Here is a 19,764-nt window from a genome sequence, read left to right on the forward strand (position 1 = left end):
AATCTATCTGGGAAATCCTGGTAATGTAAAAGCTGTTCTGGGACTACCACAGGCTTCCTCCCACTCACTCCGCTCCAATTAAAATCAAATGGGCAAACAATAATGATGCTTTAATTGGGGAAATTTTGATATTCTGCTCAACAGAATGCATGAAAAACATTCCACTAAAAGGAAAGAACAAATGAAACATTGGGTGGGACTCCATGGATGAATAAAGAAGAGGGAGATGCAAAGTAAGAATGGGCACTCCTCGACAGAGTGGATGTGCTATGTCGAGATTGGTATTGAAGGCAAAAAACAATTATGAAAACAAAACGGAACTGAGAAATGATCCAAAACATGAAGTTAAATAGTGAAATGTTTTCCAGGCATATGAATTAAAGGGAGGTTGTGATGAAAATAGGACCTTATTGGACAGACAGGAAAATATCGCATAAGAGATCGCAAAGGGAGATGTATAAATGAGCAGCATATTTTTTTAAAAAAATAAAAAGAACGTATTGAACAAACAAACTCTGGATAAAGCATCTGGGTAGATTGGATATGCATCCACATATTTAATCTTTTTTAATAAATATTTTTATAAATTTTTAAAAATATTTTTTATTCTCCTTTTCACATTTTCATCCAAATTTACACCCACCAACAAACACATCCACATATTTAATTTAAAAAACTAGGGAAGAGACAGCTGGTGCATTATTTTTACTTGTTAGAGAAAGGCATAGTGCCAGAGGATTGGTGGTAGCTAATGTAATTCCTATATTAAGGGAAGGGGGGGGGGGGGGGAGAAAGGAAAGAACATGAACAGAATTTTGGCCAATCAGTTTAACATCAATTCTAGTAAAACTAATAATCTTTACTAAACTGAAAATAGAACCACCTCTGGAACTGAGAAATTAATAGCATGGATTTTTAAATTTTGCTTGATCAAACATGATTTTTAAAAAATGAGGGGATAGACTATGAGGCTTCAATAGGTATCCCAGAATAGATTGATAAGGTCAAAGACACCACACACTAGAAAGGAGTGCTTCCTTATAAAAACAGGAACTATTCTTGGGGAAATGAAGATTGAGGGGAGATTTAATAGAGATATTCAAAATACTGTAGGGTATGGGGAGAAACGTCTTGGGTTCAAGAATCGGAGGGCACAGATTTAAAGTAATTGGTGAAAGAAGGAATGGTGACATGATAAACTACGCAGTGAGTGGTTAGGAACTGGAATGCACTGCTGGAGTGTGTGGAGGAGGCAGGTTCGATCGAGGGTAGGTTCAATCGAGGGCTATTGCCTGAAAAGGAAAAAGGTGCAGGGCTGTGAAAAGGCACCTTCAGAGAGCTAACACAGACACATTGGCTTCAAGACTGAAAGCCGTGTGTGGGAAGAGAAGGTAGTCATTGAGTAGCAGGTGGGAAGTGGTGTTCCACATTGAGCAGTGCTGGGTCCACTGGTGTTCATAATGTACATTAATTTGTTTTTTTTAATCAAAAAACTCTTTCTAAATTCACAGATGACACCAAGTTTGGAGGGGGTGGAAGTGTGTGTGGAACAGCCAATACAGAGGAGGACTACACCACATTACAGGAGGATATTAATAAAATTGCAAAATGGGCCAATAATTGGCACATTAGAACATAGAACATTACAGGCCCTTCGGCCCTCGATGTTGCGCCGACCTGTGAAACCACTCTTAAAGCCCATCTACAGAATTCCCTTATCGTCCATAGATATAGAACATTACAGTTCAACTCATAAATCTGAGGTAGTACATTCTGATGGGAAGACTAGAGAGGTCACTTATCACTGGGAATGTGCAAGTCTGGGTGGGATTGAGGAACAAAGGAATCGGAGTATAAAACATTGATCCCTAAAAGTTGCGCCACAGCAAGGCAATTTATTTTAAAGCAAACCAAGCACTGGGTTTTATTTCTAAAGGGATAGAATTGAAAAGTAGAGAAGGTATGCTCTCCAAACCTGGACAGACTAGAGTACAATGCAGTTCTGGTCGCCCTATTATAAAAATGGTAGAGGTACAAGAGATAGTACAGAGATTAACAAGGATAATACCAGAAACATAGGTGTACACAACAGCAAAAGACTGACTGGCTGGATGTTCTCTTTTGAAGGGGGGAGGAGGTGACCTAATAGAGGTCTTTACAATTATGAAAGGTTTTGTTAGAGTGAATACAGAGAGAATGTTTTCTTTTGTGGGGTGAAATATACCTGGAGGCCATTAATATAATTGATTAATAATGGGATCAGGGGTTATAGGGAGAAGGCAGAAGAATGGGGGTGAATAACATATCAGCCATGACCCGAATGGCGGAGCAGACTCGATGGGCCCAGTGGGCTAATTCTGCTCCTATATTTTATGGTCTAAGTTAGCCACTATGAAATCCAATAGAAAATTCACAAGAATTTTTCACCCCCATGGTGGTGAAAATGTAGAACTCCCTGCCACAGGGAGTAGTTGAAGTAAGTAGTATGGATGCACTTGAGGGGAAACCAGGCAAGCACATATGAGGGAGAAAGGAATAGATGGTAGATTTTGATGGGAAAAGATGGGAGGACACTCAAGTAGAGCATAAACACTGGCATGGATTGGTTGGGCTGAATGGTTTCTGTACTATATATCTTATGTAATCCTATATATTTGGTGGAACTTGGCTTAACGTGCTGCAATTTGCTTGGGAACTCTGGTTCAACAACCATAAGATTTTAATGTCTTTTTTGCTAATGACACCCATATACCTTTTACGTGGCTTTAGTTTTGATTCAAAGCTTAAAGTTTAAAATATTGCAATCTATACTGACAACGGATGTGTTTTTGAACCAACAATCTTGTGTTGTTGATATAACATTAACACATGATAAGTTTTAGTGGCCTCCCTTTTCTCTCATTGGGTACACAATTGTTCTTACCGGCACTTTGGAAGTGAAGTTCATTTTCTGAATATGGTGCTGACATGTAGCTGGTCCTTGAAGGGCACAGGTCATCGAGGACCGAGGTTTCCCGTCTGTGCTCACACAGTGAGCCAGTTAGCAAGGAAGATACTGGCGATCTCTCTGATGGACTGTGATGCTTAGGGGAGGAGGTGTAACATGGACCACCTATCTGTAATGAGTGGTCTGCTGCAGGGAGAAAAGCATGTTTTATCTTTAGCGAAATGTAACTGAAATATGTAGTTAACTGACACTAGATGCATCACTATGGGTTGCTGCAATCAGATCAGCAGAGAACTGGGGCGAAATTCTCCCCCAACGGCGGGATGCCCGCCGACTGGCGCCAAAGCCGGCGCAAATCAGACGGGCATCGCGCCGGCAAAAAGGTGCGGAAGTCTCCGCATCTTTGGCGGCCTAGCCCCAACATTGAGGGGCTAGGCCGACGCCGGAGGGATTTCCGCCCCGCCAGCTGGCGGAAATGGCGTTTGTTGCCCCGCCAGCTGGCGCGGAAATGCGGCGCATGCGCGGGAGCGTCAGCGGCCGCTGTCAGTTTCCCAGCGCATGCGCGGGAGCGTCAGCGGCCGCTGTCAGTTTCCCGCGCATGCGCAGTGGGGAGAGTCACTTCCGCCTCCGCCATGGTAGAGACCGTGGCGGAGGCGGAAGGGAAAGAGTGCCCCCACGGCACAGGCCCGCCCGCGGATCGGTGGGCCCCCCGGGGTCAGATCGCCCCGCGCCCCCCCCCAGGACCCCGGAGCCCGCCCACGCCGCCTGGTCCCGCCGGTAAATACCAGGTTTGATTTACGTCGGCGGGACAGGCAATTCCTGGGCGGGACTTCGGCCCATCCGGGCCGGAGAATCCAGCGGGGGGTCCCGCCAACCGGCGCGGCCGGATTCCCGCCCCCGCCCAATCTCCGGGAGCGGAGTCTTCGGCGGGGGTGGGGGCGGGATTCACGGCGGCCAACGGCCATTCTCCGACCCGGCGGGGGGTCGGAGAATGACGCCCCGGATCTATCTCCATGACTAATCAAAATAAGCAATTGCACCTGTGAACCTCTATTTTATGTAACTGAAGTCATGGGTTCAGTCCTACTTGCTTTTTCAGTTGGTCAATAGGCTTGGCTGAAGTTTCATTTTAAATGTTGCAATAGTTAGGTGTAAGCAAATGTTTGTGCGGACAATAAGGCTTTCACGTAGTAAAACATCCCAATGTGCTTAACATGAGTGGAAAATCAAAAATAAATTCATCTGGTCATGGGAAATCCATTATTCTTCTTTGGTAACTTGGTTTTCAAACATTTTCTCATTTAAATCAGCCGTCTGAATTAATGTTTTGTGGCCTTGAAGGGTGAAGTGTAGATCTCTTTTAAGATTTGTGGAGACGTCCACTATATGCTGGGGCAGGGAGAGAAATTAAATTTCAAATTGAACATTTGTACTGTTGCCTGTCCTGGAACTCCATATTTGAATCTCTCCAATCTGTTTCCTGACCCTGGCACAGTACCTAAACAACTCTTAATCTACATACTGCTCCTCAGCAACGTCATCCAAAAGCACAGCATCAGTTTCCATGTATATGCTCTACCTAATCACCACTTCACTCAACATTTCTACGGGCAGTCAACCAGTACTGGATGAGCAGAAATTTCCTCCAATTAAGTATTGGGAAGACTGAAGCCTTGCCTTGGTTCCCACCACAAACTCCATTCCCTTGCCACTGACTCAATCTGGCAATTTTGAGGAACTAGATTGTTCACAATTTTGCTGTCATATTTAATATGAAATGAGCTTCCGACCATAAGATCCTTATGGGGCAATCCAGTTAAAAACGCAAGAGCAGAGTCATTCTATTCTGGTCTCTTCAGTATCCACTATTTTGTTGCATCATCATTGTCAGCTGTGTTTGCAACTGACATTTTCTCTCTGCCTCTCCTTTTCCTCTTTAACACCATCCTTGGCCTGTAGCCCTGCAGGTTAAGGTACTTATCCAAGTATTAAGGGAGTCCTTAACCAAAAGCTGAGAGGAGGTTGTATCATCCTTATGATGTCCTTATGTGGCTTTGTGAAATTTTGTTTAATATTCTTTTGAAATGCCTTGGGGTGTTTTACTACATTACAGATGATCATCTGAGCATTACAATGAAAGCTGGAACTGAGGGAAGAACTTGGAAAAATATTGCTGGAGTGTTTTCAAATTGAAAAAGCTGTGAGTGGAACATTTTTCAAAGGATTAAACAGGTCCCTTGAACTTCAAGGACAATTCTAACCATTGTGCTAAACAGCAACTCTCCTTTGTTCTTTCTTGCACTTCACTGTGTTGAATATAAGTCATTATTTTAGCTTGCATGGTTCTACTCTTGGATGACAAAATATTGTATACCTCCATAAAGCTCAGTGGTACAATTTATTGAAATTAGCTTCATTTACACCTGACCTGTGTAAACGTTTTATTTATAAATGTTTTTATTAAGGATTTTTAAGCTATATAAAACAAAGACAATTGTGAAGATATACTGAAAACAACAGAAAAGGAAAAGAAAAATTATATATACATCGGTTGCAGCTTCTTATTTTGCATTCTCCAGTAAGTACTTATTCCCAGTTGGGTCCCCCCCCCCCCCACTTTCTTCTTGCCCCCACCCCTCCCCTTCTAATTGTCTGGTGTGCCCTCTTCTCATCAGCTCCTGTATCTCGTTTATGTTTGATTGGCGTGACGCTGTGTATTTTGTTGATTGCTGAGCCTGGTTGGGTTCCATGTTTCTTTGTTCCCTTCCCTCCCCTCCGTCTCCTCCCCCTTTATTGCCATTCGTTGTGTCGTCGCTTTCAGCTCCCTTCTGTTTACTCGCTCTTGGCTGCAAACAGGTCTTGGAACGACTGAGTGAATGGCTCTCATGTCTGTGGAAGCCTTCTTCCGACACCCGGATGGCAAGTTAGATTTTCTCCATCTGGAGAAATTCCGACAGGTCGGACAGCCAGCTCGCAGCTTTAGGTAATGCTGCTGATCGCCAGCCGAGCAGGATTCTCTGGCGGGTGATTAGGGAGGCAAAGGCAAGGGCATCGGCCCTCCTCCTCAAGAAGAGATCTGGCTGTTCTGAGACCCCGAAGACTGCCACTCTCAGGCATGGCTCCACTCTCATCCCTACCATCTTGGACATTGCCTCGAAGAAGCCTGTCCCGAACCCGATGAGTCTGTGCAAGCCCAGAACACATGGGCGTGGTTGGCCGGGCCTCATTGGTACCGTTCACATTTATCATCCACCTCCGGGAAGAACTTACTCATTCGGGTTCTAGTTAAGTGGGCTCTGTGTACCACTTTCAGCTGCATTAGGCTTAGCCTTGCGCAAGTGGATGCGGAATTGACCCTCTGCAGTGCTTCGCTCCAGAGTCACTACGCTATTTCAAATCCTAAGTCCTCCTCCCATTTTTCTCTTGTCTCGTCCAATTGTGTGTTTGCCCTTCCCAGTAATCACCCATACAGATCGCCGTAGTTTCCCCCTCCCTAAGATGTTCATGTCCAGGAGGTCCTCTAGCAAAGACTGTGGCAGTGATAGTGAGTATGTCCTTGTTTCCCTACGTAGGACATTTGTGGCCTGCATATATCTTGGCTCATTGCCCCGTCAGCTGGAACTTCTCTGTTAGTTCCTCTAGTGTTGTCAGTCTGTTGTTTGTGTACATGTCCCTAACTGTCAGCATCTCTCTGTCCTGTCTCCACCTTTTGTCGCGGGTGAGAACCTGTGGTTATTGTGGATGGGGGCCGTAATGGACATTTTGGTTCGCCCGGAGTGCTGTTGCAGTTGGTTCCACGGCCAGAGTGTTGTTATCACCACTGGGCTTGTTGAGTGTTTGGTGGGGATGGGAGCACCGCCGTGACCAGGGCCCGGAGGGAGGTCCCCCTGCAGGAACCCTCCTCCATATACACCCACTCGGTTTCTGGCTCCTTTTTCCACCCCTTTACCCGCTCCGCAGTTGCTGCCCAGTGGTAATATTGCAGGTTTGGGAGTGCTAGTTCCCCCCAAGGATCTTGTTCTCTGCAGCACCTTTTTAGGGATCCTTGAGAACCGCCCCCCCACCAACACCAAGATCAGTTTTTGTAATGAGTTGAAGAAGGCCTTAAGGATGTAGACTGGTATAGGTCTGAACAGGAAGAGAACCTGGGCAGTACGTTCATCTTGATCATCTGACCTCTCCTTGTCAGGAAGAGTGGGACTGTATCCCACCTCTGCAGGTCCTTTTTTACTTTCTCCACCAGACTGGTCAGGTTCCATTTGTGGATCCCTGTCCAGCGATGGGCGATTTGGATCCCCAGGTAGTGGAATTTGTGCCGGCCCTGTTTAAATGGCAATCCCTCCAGCTCTGCCCCCCCCCTTTTTGGGTTCACTGGGAAGATCTCACTTTTGCCCAGGTTGAGTTTGTAGCCTGAGAAGGCTCCAAATTCTCAAGAGCGATTCCTTCCATGTTGCTTTGTTGGGTCCTAGATGTAGAGAAGTAGGTTATCCGCATAGAGCGAGACTCTGTGCTCTCTTTCCCCTCTCCGGATCCCTTTCCAATTCTTTGCCGTCCTGAGCGAACAGCAGCATGGACAACGGGCATCTCTGCCTTGTGCCTCCGTGCAGCTGGAAGTAATTAGAGTTAGTTGTATTTGTCCATACAGCTTGCTGTGGGAGCATTATACAGGAGTTTCACCCTGCTCCAAGCCCGAACTGCTCCAGTACCTCTATAAGGTACTTCCATTCATTTCTGCATCCAGGGAGATGAACACCTCAGGAGGTCTTTTCCCGGATGGGGGTCATGATCATGTTCAGCGTACCAGTGCATTTTAGCAATTATCGCCCTCGGCTATTCCCTGGCTTTGGGTTTTGGATGAAGCGACCGGTGGGCTTGGTCTATTTCTGGTGGGTTGGGGAAGCTGTCCCTTTCACCAGATTGCCCAGCATTTGGGCCACATAGTCTGTGGGGTTCTGGCAGGCCCACAATCCGTAGGTTTTGCTGCCCTGATCGGTTTTCCTGATCCTCAATTTTTCCTTTCAGACTCACCTGCGTCACGACCAGCCTCGATATTTCCTTTTCTAGGGCGGCGATCCGGTCACCCTGGTCTGTTGAGGCCTTCTCCAATGCCTTTATGGTGCTTTCCTGGTCTTGCAGTCACCTCTCCGCTGTGTCTAGGGCCATCTGAAGGGTCGCCAGAGCTTCTGCGACCGCCACCCTGACCACAGCCTGGATGTCAGTTTTCGTCTCCTCTCGGTGTTCTCAGTTCCCTTGAGAGAAACATCCTCCAACCAACCCCTGGTTGGGGGGGGGGGGGGGGGGGCGCTCCTTGTGCAGGGGGTTGGTCCTTCTCACTCTGGCGAGAATTGAGTTTCGACACCTCATGCCTGTCGGCTCAGCCATTTGCTTCTCCTGGCCGTTTCCACTTCCTGTTTCTATACGGCGTCTGGAGTAGCTGCTGTTCAGCATCTCCCTTCACGCTGATGTTGGATGAAGTGCGGGGATATTTTTTTGTCCGTATTAGCGGGTTATGGTGAAAAAAGCCTGGAAAAGAGCCTATTTTCGGGATCGTAGGAGGAGAGCCACCTGATGCGTGACTTCTCAGCACATCCCCACCACCTGAAGTCCTTGACCTGTGTAAACTTGAAGGTTGGCGGGTGCAAGACACACACTGCTGCTTTATAACATGTCCTTTTTAGCATGATATGGGGGGAGGGGAAGGAAGAGGTATTTAAAAAGCCAAACATACGTATTGAACAGAGTAATGCTGTTTGCTCCCTTACCAGGTAAGGTAGCTCTGTCATAAAGGTGCCTGAGTTTGGTATCAGAAGCCAGAGCTGTTTTGTCCCATGTATATAAAGTAACAAATTGGTCGGGACTATGGAAGACATGTTGGCTTTCTGTACATTTTAGGCATGAGCAAAATCCTAAAAACAAATCTACAATTAAAGTATACTGTAATGTACCATCAATGACCACGGGACGAAATGATGAAACTATTGAGGCTTTATTGCACTAGATGTTGAGCCTTCTGCAGCTGGAACCAGAATGGAAGCAGCGCAGGAGAGCATACACTTTTATACAGCGCCTGCTGGGAGAAGCCAGCAGGCTGGGATTTACTGTGTTAACTGTAGTACAGTGGCAATACCGTAATACATGTAGTGTGTGACTAGTGGTGTTTACTACACATTGACCCAGGATTTCCAGATTGGCTACACATGCTGTACATTTTCACCGTGTGTGTGTGTGTGTGTGTGTGTGTGTGTGTGTGTGTGCTGATTTGCCCCATGGCCAATTTATACTTTATCGAACTTCTTGGTTTTAAAATCGGAAGCAGCACAGTCAATGTCTCACAGCATTGGCACTGACCAAGAAACATACTCATGCAGTTTCAGTTTATCTCAGATGAAATAATTGGGTGAGTGACTCAGTCGATTCTTAATTAACCAATTCATTCCTTTTACTGGTTAACACTTGTGGTAGTCTGTGTAGTGGTATTACGGTACCTAGTAATGCTGAAACACCATTGGTAGATATTGTATGTTTCCCATTGGTCAAGCTGTATGGTAGCTCCGCCCTGCAAGGCGGGGTATAAGAGCCCGTGCCGCCCCAGCAGCCTTCTTTCTGTACCTGAGCTGCTGGGGGAAACATCTAGCTTATTAAAGCCTTCAGTTGGACTACAACCTCGCTTTAGTAGTCATTGATTGTGCATCAATTTAATAAGCTAGGTTTCAAAGGATGGAGCTCCGAATCAAGCCAGAGTGTCTGCAACTCAGCCCCCACACGGCAAACTCAGCAGCAACCTTCAAACACTGGCTGGCATGTTTTAACGGATATCTCGGAATGGCCGAAAACACACCCACGGGAGAACAGAAATTGCAAGTCCTTCACTCGAGGGTGAGCCAAAAATTTACACCCTCATCGAGGACGCGGACGACTTTGATGCAGCAATGGAGCTGCTAAAAGGACATTATATTCGCCCGGTAAACCAGGTCTACGCCCAACATCTGCTAGCAACGAGGCGACAAATCCCTGGGGAAATCGCTGGAAGAATTCTACCGTGCACTCCTGGTGTTGGGGAGAAACTACAGCTGCCCGCAAGTTTCGGCGAGCAACCACACAGAACTTTTGATCCGGGACGCTTTCGTTGCAGGAATGCTGTCCTCAAAAATCCGCCAGCGAATGCTGTAGAAAGACATCCTCGGCCTCAAGGATGCAAGGGCCCTGGCCTGCTCCCTGGATATGGCCTCCCGAAACGCCCGCGCTTACGTCCCCGATCGCGTGGCTGACCCCGAGACATTGCCCATCACCCCACAAGCTTGTGCTGCAAGACAGCCTGGCAACCCCGGGTCGCCCCGCTGCTATTTTTGCGGGCAGGCCAAGCACACCCGGCAGCGCTGCCCGGCCCACGCATCCACCTGCAAGGGATGCGGTAAAAAGGGCCACGTCGTGGCGGTATGCCAGGCCCGGGCGGTTGCTGCGGTCTCCGGTGGCGAATGCGGACCGCCACCACAATCCTCTCCACGGTCCCCGTGCGGCCAGTGGGCGCGCCATCTTCCTCCTCCAGGGCTACGTGCGGCCTCCGGGCGCCGCCATCTTGTCCCACGGACGCCACATGTGATGGATGGGTGTTGCCATTTTGTGCACCTCAGCCATGTGCGACCAATGTGCGCCGCCATCTTGGATAGACTCCCATGACCCCAGCTCGGCTGACCACACACCGCCCAAAGAGAACATTCAACTGCTGCCGCGATTAGCCTCGGTGACCCTGGACCAGTCCCGGGCTCGAACACTCTCAACTACTACAACGATACTAATCAACGGGCACGAGACGTCCTGCTTACTCGACTCTGGGAGCATGGAGAGCTTCATACACCCCAACACGATAAGGCGCTGTTCTCTCCTCGTCCATCAAAATATCTCCCTGGCCTCCGGTTCCCACTCAGTAGAGATAAAGGGGTTTTGTGTCGCAAACCTCACGGTCCAGGGAAGGGAGTTTAAAAATTACCGGCTCTATGTCCTTCCCCACCTCTGCGCGGCCACACTCCTCGGGTTAGACTTCCAGTGCAGCCTCCAAAGTCTAACTTTCAAATTTGGCGGCCCTATACCCCCTCTCTCCGTCTGCAGCCTCGCGACCCTCAAGGTCGATCCGCCTTCCCTGTTTGCGAACCTCACCCCGGATTGCAAACCCGTTGCCACCAGGAGCAGATGATAAAGTGCCCAGGACCGGACCTTCATTAGGTCAGAGGTCCAAAGGCTACTGAGGGAAGGGGTCATTGAAGCTAGCAACAGTCCCTGGAGAGCTCAAGTAGTGGTGGTAAAGACCGGAGAGAAGCATAGGATGGTCATCGACTACACAGTCAGACCATCAACAGGTTTACGCAGCTGGATGCATACCCGCTCCCCCGCATATCTGACCTGGTAAACAGGATCACGCATTACAAGGTCTTCTCTGCGGTGGATCTTAAGCCTGCTTACCACCAGCTCTCCATCCGCACTGGTGACCACAAATACACTGCCTTCGAGGCAGATGGGCGGCTCTACCATTTCTTAAGGGTTCCCTTCGGTGTCACTAACAGGGTCTCGTTCTTCCAGCACGAGATGGACCGAATGGTTGACCGGTACGGTTTACGGGCAACATTCCCGTATCTCGATGTCACCATCTGCGGCCACGACCAGCAGGACCACGACACCAACCTCCGAAAATTCCTCCAGACCGCAAAGATCCTTAACCTTACGTATAACCAGGATAAATGCGTGTTTAGCACCGACCGCCTAGCCATCCTCGGCTACGTAGTGCGAAATGGAGTTATAGGCCCCGACCCTGAACGCATGTGCCCCCTTATGAAGTTCCCCCTCCCTCACTGCTCCAAGGCCCTGATGCGCTGCCTCGGCTTTTTTTCTTACTATGCCCAGTGGGTCCCCAACTATGCGGACAAGGCCCGTCCCCTGATCCAATCCACAGTTTTTCCCCTGTCGATAGAGGTCCGCCAGGCCTTCAGCTGCATTAAAGCAGACATTGCAAAGGCCACAATGCACGCCATCGACGAGTCCCTTCCCTTCCAGGTCGAGAGTGACGCATCCGACGTAGCTCTGGTGGCCACCCTCAACCAAGCGGGCAGACTCGTGGCCTTCTTCTCACGCACCATGCTTCCGAAATCTGCCACTCCTCAGTCGAAAAGGCGGCCCAGGCCATAGTAGAAGCTGTGTGACATAGGAGGCATTACTGGCCAGCAGGAGATTCACGCTCCTCACTGACCATCGGTCGGTTGCCTTCATGTTCGATAATGCACAGCTGGGCAAGATAAAAAACGATAAGATCCTTGCGGTGGAGGATCGAACTCTCCACCTATACTGTGAGATCTTGTATCGTCCCTGGAAGCTAAACGAGCCTCCTGATGCCCTGTCCTGCGGCACATGTGCCAACGCACAAGTGGACCATCTCCAAGCCCTTTGAATGCCTTTGTATGGACTTCAAAGGCCCCCTCCCCTCCATCGACCACAACACGTACTCCCTGAACGTGATTGACGAGTACTTCCGGTTCCCATGCGCCATCCCCTACCCCGACATGACCGCAACCACCGTCATCAAGGCCCTCCATAGCATCTTTACGCTGTTTGGGTTCCCCGCTTACATACATAGTGATAGGGGGTCCTCCTTTATGAGCGATGAACTGCGTCAATTCCTGCTCAGCAAGGGCATCGCCTCGAGCAGGACGACCAGTTACAACCCCCGGGGTAATGGACAGGTAGAGAGGGAGAACGGAACAGTCTGGAAGACCATCCTATTGGCCCTATGGTCCAGGAATCTCCCAGTCTCCCGCTGGCAGGGAGTCCTCCCGGATGCCCTCCACTCCATCCGGTCACTGCTTTGTACCACAACCAACCTAACACCTCACGAACGTCTCCTTGTCTTCCCCAGGAAGTCCTCCTCTGGGACCTCGCTCCCAACCTGGTTGGCAGCTCCTGGACCCATCCTGCTCCGCAAACACGTGCAGGCGCACAAGTCGGACCCGTACGTCAAGAGGGTCCATCTTCTCCATGCTAACCCCCAGTACGCCTATGTGGCGTACCCCAACGGCCGACAAGATACGGTCTCCCTACGAGACCTGGCGACCGCCGGATCCCCACGCACACCCCAGCCACCAGTCCCACCCTCCCTCCCACCGGTGCACCTTACAGCTGCCCCCTTCTCAGGAGGATCGGTTCTTCCGCCGGCCCCGTCTAGACCCCCCCCCCGCCCACCGACGCACACCGCAGACGCTCCCTTCCCAGGTCAATCGGCTTCCCCACCAGCACCTTCTAGGGGTGTTGAAGCTGCCACATAGATCGAGGCCACGGTCCCAGAGTCACAGACACCCGAGCCTCCACCGGCGTCACCACCAGAGCTTCGATGATCACAGAGGACGACCAGGGTCCCCGATCGACTGATTGCTTTATCTTAAAGTGTATATAGTTAATTGTGAAATTGTAAATAGTTACGACAATAAGACAAAACGCTGTATGGAGGTATTACGGTACCTCCATAACCATAACCTCTACCACGTTACTATGTTGTAATACCAAGCCACCACCCCCGCCGGACTCTTTTTTTAACAGGGGGTGAATGTGGTAGTCTCTCTGGGGTATTACGGTACCTAGTAATGCTGGAACACCATTGGTAGATATTGTATGTTTCCCATTGATCAAGCTGTATGGTAGCTCCGCCCTGCAAGGCGGGGTATAAGAGCCCGTGCCGCCCCAGCAGCCTTCTTTCTGTACCCGAGCTGCTGGGGGAAACATCTAGCTTGTTAAAGCTTTCAGTTGGACTATAACCTCACTTTAGTAGTCATTGATCGTGCATCAACACTGTAATGCAATATCCCATACTTTCAATACCGGAACATTGCCTTTCAATGAAACTTTGAAAATATGTTAAAATATATTCAATTGATCAGACTGCAGATATCTGACATGTCATAAGGAGCTCAGTAATAGGGCCCATAGCTTTCATTGCATACCAGTTAATCCTCATTGATCCAAAGATTGCTTGATGGTCTGAAAAGTTGTAATGGACAAAAGGAGGGATTTCGACTCAATACCAGATGTGGTTTGGCTGATTTATGACTTGTTTCAGATTAAAATTCTGATCTTGGTCTAATATAGAAGCATTCCCAATAGCAACACAATTGTTTGTCTGATTAAGGAACATTGCTGGTTTCAGATTAAAATTATGATCTTGGTCTAATATAGAAACATTCCCAATAGCAACACAATTATTTGTCTGATTAAGGAACATTGCCTCTTAGAATATAGCTTATCACTTTTAATCATCCTCCAAGATTTTAAATACATAGGGAAACATCACATATCATTTTGCCTTGAGGCAATAAACTGAATGTATATTCCTTTTTCATACTGTAATAATTAATACAATATATAAGACAAAGTACATGTACTTCATGTGATTTTTCGTCTTGTAGTCAGAAACAGATGACATGTTTTATATGTCTTACTTTTTAAAACTTAGTGTTCCAGAAGGGCTGCTCACCTTGAGCAGGTCTATTATGGAAAATCTGCAGTGACTTGTGATGTGCTTCTTGTGCTGTGATTCCAATAATGAGTCAAAATTCAGCTTCCATTTCTATTCCAGTTGTTTCCATTTGATGGACAATAATCTGTTATCCGGTTTGCAAATAGTTTCTGGAGACTGATATCTTAGTCCAGCAATGGCCCATTCACAACCAAGAAAGCTACAGGTCTGCAGACAGGTATCTATGATGTATATAATATACTCTTAAAAAAAAGTGATGTCATGCTCTTTCTTGTAACAATACAAGTGAAAGGACTTGATTGCTGGCATTTCCCGGTTGTGGCAACCAATGCTGGTCTGAGAAGGACAAAAAGAGTTGAAGCCTGAAAAAAAAGCAGAAAATGCTAAAAATAAGCAGCTGGTCAGGCAGCATTTGTGTAGAGAGAAAGAGAGTTAATGTTTCAGGTTATTGACCTTCTATCAGAACTGGAAAAAAAGTTAAAGATGTAACAGGTTTTAAGCAAGTTTAGAATCGGGAAATGGGTGGGATCAGGGGAGGAGAGAACAAAAAGGCAAGTTTTGGTAGTTCCTAATCAAACAGAAGGAGTGAAAGAGGAAAGAAGGAAATTCAACAATGGAGAATAGACAAAAATCCTTTTCACAGAAAAGCAGAACTTCAAGATGGCCTTTATTGGGAGAGAAATGGAATGAACTAAGCCAGTGGTTCTGATGCCACGAGGCCCCCCCCCCCCCCTCCACCCCCCCAACGTGGGTTGGGAATTCAAAATTCATGTCATTAAACTAAAACTAACATTCATCTTCAGCTCTGCGGTTAACATCTCCAAGAGCCAACAGAATATTGGGCCTCCACCACATGCACTGGCTGAGAAAGACCGCAGATGCATGCTTTAGATTTTTTTATGTTGGTCAGGCCCAGGCACATGACCAACAGGACTTGGAGCCATAGACAAGTATCTATGATGTATATAAATAAATATGATCTGTAATTAAAGTGATGTCATACTCTTTCTTGTCATGCACCTGCACAAAAAGCAAAAACCCTGGGAGAAGAAGGCCGAGAAAACAGGATAAAAGCAAATTACTGAGAATGTTGGAATCAGAAACAAAAACAGAAAATTCCAGACAATCTCAGCAGGTCTGACAGCACCTGCAGAGAGAGAACAGAGCTAATGTTGAGAGTCGAGATGATTCTTTGTCAAAGAGTCAAAAAAAAAGCTAATAGGTGTGCCTCAGAATTCTTTTGTAGTATAGTGGCGTGCCATGATATATGAAAGAAGGGCAGCACGGTGGTGCAGTGGTAGCACTGCCGTCTCACGGCGCCAAGGTCCCAGATTCGATCCCGGCTTTGGGTCACTGTCCGTGTGGAGTTTGCACATTCTCCCCGTGTTTGCGTGGGTTTCGCCCCCACAACCCAAAGATGTGCAGGCTATGTGGATTGGCCACGCTAAATTGCCCCTTAATTGGAAAAATAAATTGGGTACTCAAAAAGATATATGAAAGATTGGGAACTCCCAAATTAAGCACCGATAAATAAAATACTGCAGATCTGAAATATAAACAGAAGATGCTGGAAATATTCAGCAGGTGGGGCAGCAGCTGATATTTCCCTTTATCTTTTCCATGTCCCTTGTTTCCTATTTCCCTTCTGTTTGATCTGGTGTCTACCAAAACTTACCTTTTGTTTAACCACTCAACCAATTTTTGTAGGGGCTGGTTTAGCACAGTGGGCTAAACAGCTGGCTTGTAATGCAGAGCAATACCAGCAGCGTGGGTTCAATTCCAATACCGGCCTCCCCAAACAGGTGCCGGAATGTGGCGACTAGGGGCTTTTCACAGTAACTTCATTGAAGCCTACTTGTGATAATAAGCTATTATTATCATCTGTTCACTTTTTATTCATGCCCCCTACATTTAAGTAGGGTGTGGTAACATAGTGATTATGTTATTGGGCAAGAAATTCATAGGCATGGGGCGGGATTCTCCAAGCTGACGCTCGGCCAGAGAATAGGCGTTTACACCAAAACGGCCCGCGACGCCATTCCAACACCGGTTTCCGAATCTCTGCAACCCCAAAAATTGCGCGATCGCGACCCGGCCCGGAGAATTGCGAGATTTGGCTGGACGAGCGATTCTCCGGGCCCCCAAAGATGCTGCGTCCCGGATGCGCCGAAGTCCCGATGGCATGTTCTGAAGTCACGGCGGCGTGGTTCTAACCACCAATAAAAAATCGTCAGCCAGACGTGTTGGCTGCCGAGGTGTCTGGAGGAGGTAGGTTGTCGGCGTGGGGGGACCTTGGATTGGCGAAATGGACATGGCCGTTGCAGCTGTGGGGGGGGCCTTCCAGGGTCGGGGGGGGGCGGGGAGGAGACATTCGCGGCGGCTGGGAACCACCTGCCATGACAGGGCGGTGCCAACGCAGGCTGCAAAGGGGCAGGTGGCATCCGCTAAGGCTGGCAGGCCGCCCGCCCGACAGGCGGAGGAGGAGGACCAAGACGAGGGGTAGCCACAGGACGAGGATGCCGATGAGGGGGAGGAGGAGGTTGTGCCACGGAGGCAGTTGGCCACAAACAGTTCATTGATGCTCTTTGGGTTCTGCCACGATCACTTAGCACTAGACCTCATTACAACTTTGGCCATCAATTACCGTCCTGGAGTGATCGAGCAAAGAAATGCCAACATTTTCCCAAGTCCTAGCCAATTGTGCATAGTGTGTGTAGGGTGACACTCTTCCCGCATCCCATTCTAACCTTTCTCTACCCTTCCACCCAAAGCCCTCATATTCCCTTCCATTCCCTCCCTGCTTTCTCCTCCCCTCCTTCCCCCCCACTCCGCCAGCTGGAAATTGAAAGTGACCTTTTCCAGGCCGACCCTGCAAAGATTATGTCAGGCCCGGATCAAGGGGAGGTCGGCCAGGCCCAGATCGAGGTGAGGTTGGCCAGGTGCTCTTCAAACCCTTCTTACTCCCATCCCTTCCTTCTATCGCCGTTCCTACAGCCCCTTCCACCTTTGCCCAATCCCCTTCGTTCCCCTCCCAAACCGAAGGTCTCTGTTTACAGTGCTGGCTGGAAATGGAAATTATGTTTTCCAGGTTGGCCCTGTAAGGATTTGAAGTTGGTTCGGGATCATCAAAGATCGAGCAGCCTGAAATGAGATGTGGCTGGGGCCTGGGACCTGAGCGAGAAGAGTTCAGATTCCAGGCGGGGTGGCGCGGCGGTACCTGAAAAGAGTGGGTTGGGGGGCTTGGGTTTAGCCTAGGAGACTAAAGTTAAATGACTGATGGGGATCAGGTGGTAGTCTCTGGCTTTGAGTGTATGTGATAGCTTTGAGAGAATTTGGTAGCATTGAGAGTGCAGGGATAGCTTTGAGTGCTATATCAAATTTGCTATCCAATTTATTCCAAATGGGAACTATTGATGCCAAATTGTAATTGAGAGCATTGAGTACTCATGAAAGCAAAAAATGATGTCCAAATTCTCAGCTAGGTCACCTGCCGTATTTTACCTGCCCCCCTCGCCGAAAAGTCACTCAGTGGATGCATATAAAATACAGACCCAAGTCCTGCTGCATTCAGGCATGGACTGCTTCAGTAGCTAGGAATTGGTTGACAGGTGACAAGTTTCTTGCTTGATGGTGAATCAAAGACATGGATTGATTGGAATTAATGGTGGGGATATACAGGGTTGGCTTGTTTTTATACAGGACTGTGTCAGTGGCATGATGGGGTTGCGGGGGGGGGGGGGTGCAGATAGGCAGGGAGATAGGAAGCAGCTACTGTGTGAAAATTCAGGAGGGCAAGATGGGGCGAGTTGTCATACTAAGTTTTTTTTCAGCATCTTTATGCATTTATTTGCTCCAGATGTCCAATGAGAAAGGAAAATTACTGCTGGAAGCAGTCATTTCTTTTGGAACTATTTGATTTTGTTGCAGCAGTGTCCAATGGGAAAAATACTTGGAGCAAACTTGGCTAGTATAGCGCCTCTTGCAGTGACATACGAACATACAAACTAGAAGCAGGCGGAGGTGACTTGGCCCCTCGAGCCTACTCAGCCAGTCAATAAGATCCTGGCTGATCTGATTGTAACCTCAGCTCAACATTCCCAACCTTAAGTCCATGTTCCCATGAACCCAGGTAACCTTTCAGCCCCTTCCTCCAGTTCTGCCTTAAAAATATTGAAAGACTGCTTCCGCTGCCTTTTGAGGAAGATAGAACATAGAACATACAGTGCAGAAGGAGACCATTTGGCCCATCGAGTCTGCACAGACCCACTTAAGCCCTCACTTCCATCCTATCCCCGTAACTCAATAACCCCGCCTAATCTTTTTTGGACACAAAGGACAATTTTAGCATGTCCAATCCACCTAACCTGCACATCTTTGGGCTGTGGGAGGAAACCAGAGCACCAGGAGGAAACCCACGCAGATACGGGGAGAACGTGCAGACTCCGCACAGTGACCCAGTGGGGAATTGAATGTGGGACCCTGGTGCTGTGAAGCCACAGTGCTTGCCACTTGTGCTACCGTGCTGCCCTAAAAACACCCAAACCGAGAATCATACCCCTAGACCAATGCGCCCCTCAGTACCGAAGGTAGTTCCAAAGACTCACTAACCTCGAAGAAAAAAATTCTCCTCAACTGTCTTCAATGAGCGACCCTTTATTTTTAAACCATGACCCCTCGTTCTGGATTCTCCCACAAGAGTAAACACCCTTTCCATATTCACCCTGCCGAGACCATTCCGGATCATTAAAAATGAAAACAAAATTTTTTTTTTTTTTTTTTTTTTTTTAAAAAGAGTACCCAATTGTTTTCTTTTCCAATTAAGGGACAATTTAGCATGGCCAACCCACCTACTCTGCACATCTTTAAGTTGTAGGGTGAGACCCACACAGTCACGGGGAGAATGTGCACACTCCACACAGTGACCCAGGGCCGGGATTGAACCCAAGTCATTGGTGCCGTGAAGCAGCAGTGCTAACCACTGTGCCACCTTGCAGCCCCTGCCCATTCCGGCTCTTATATGCTTCAATGACGTTGCCTCTTAGTCTTGTAAACTCCAGTGGATCCAAGCCTAGCCTGTCCAAGCATTTTTCTTAAGACAACCCTCTCATTACAGGTCTAGTATTAGTCTAGTAAACCTTCTGTGAACCGCTTCCAACGCATTTGCATGCGTCCTTAAGTAAAGAGACCAATACTGTACACAGTACTCCAGATGTGGTCTCACCAATGCCCTGTATAACCAAAGCATATCCTCCCTACTTTTGTATTAAATTCTCCTTGCAACGGCTTCCCCTGGCACTGCTGAAGC

At 48.0% G+C, this 19,764-nt stretch overlaps 1 protein-coding gene across 5 annotated transcripts in view; it reads right to left on the reverse strand.

The window, feature by feature from the left end:
- LOC140408721 (coiled-coil domain-containing protein 158-like) overlaps nucleotides 1–19,764 on the reverse strand; it is a 418,982-nt gene that overhangs the window by 1,943 nt on the left and 397,275 nt on the right. For 4 of the 5 annotated variants that reach the window (XM_072496322.1, XM_072496323.1, XM_072496324.1 and 1 more), the window contains one exon: nucleotides 2,924–3,133. The exons of the other annotated variant lie outside the window; for it this stretch is intronic. In XM_072496322.1, the coding sequence (XP_072352423.1) occupies nucleotides 2,924–3,133 (210 nt within the window). The remainder of the gene's footprint in view (nucleotides 1–2,923; nucleotides 3,134–19,764) is intronic. 5 annotated transcript variants of the gene reach the window in all.

This window comes from Scyliorhinus torazame, chromosome 3 (genome assembly GCF_047496885.1).
Source record: "Scyliorhinus torazame isolate Kashiwa2021f chromosome 3, sScyTor2.1, whole genome shotgun sequence".
NCBI lineage: Eukaryota > Metazoa > Chordata > Chondrichthyes > Carcharhiniformes > Scyliorhinidae > Scyliorhinus > Scyliorhinus torazame.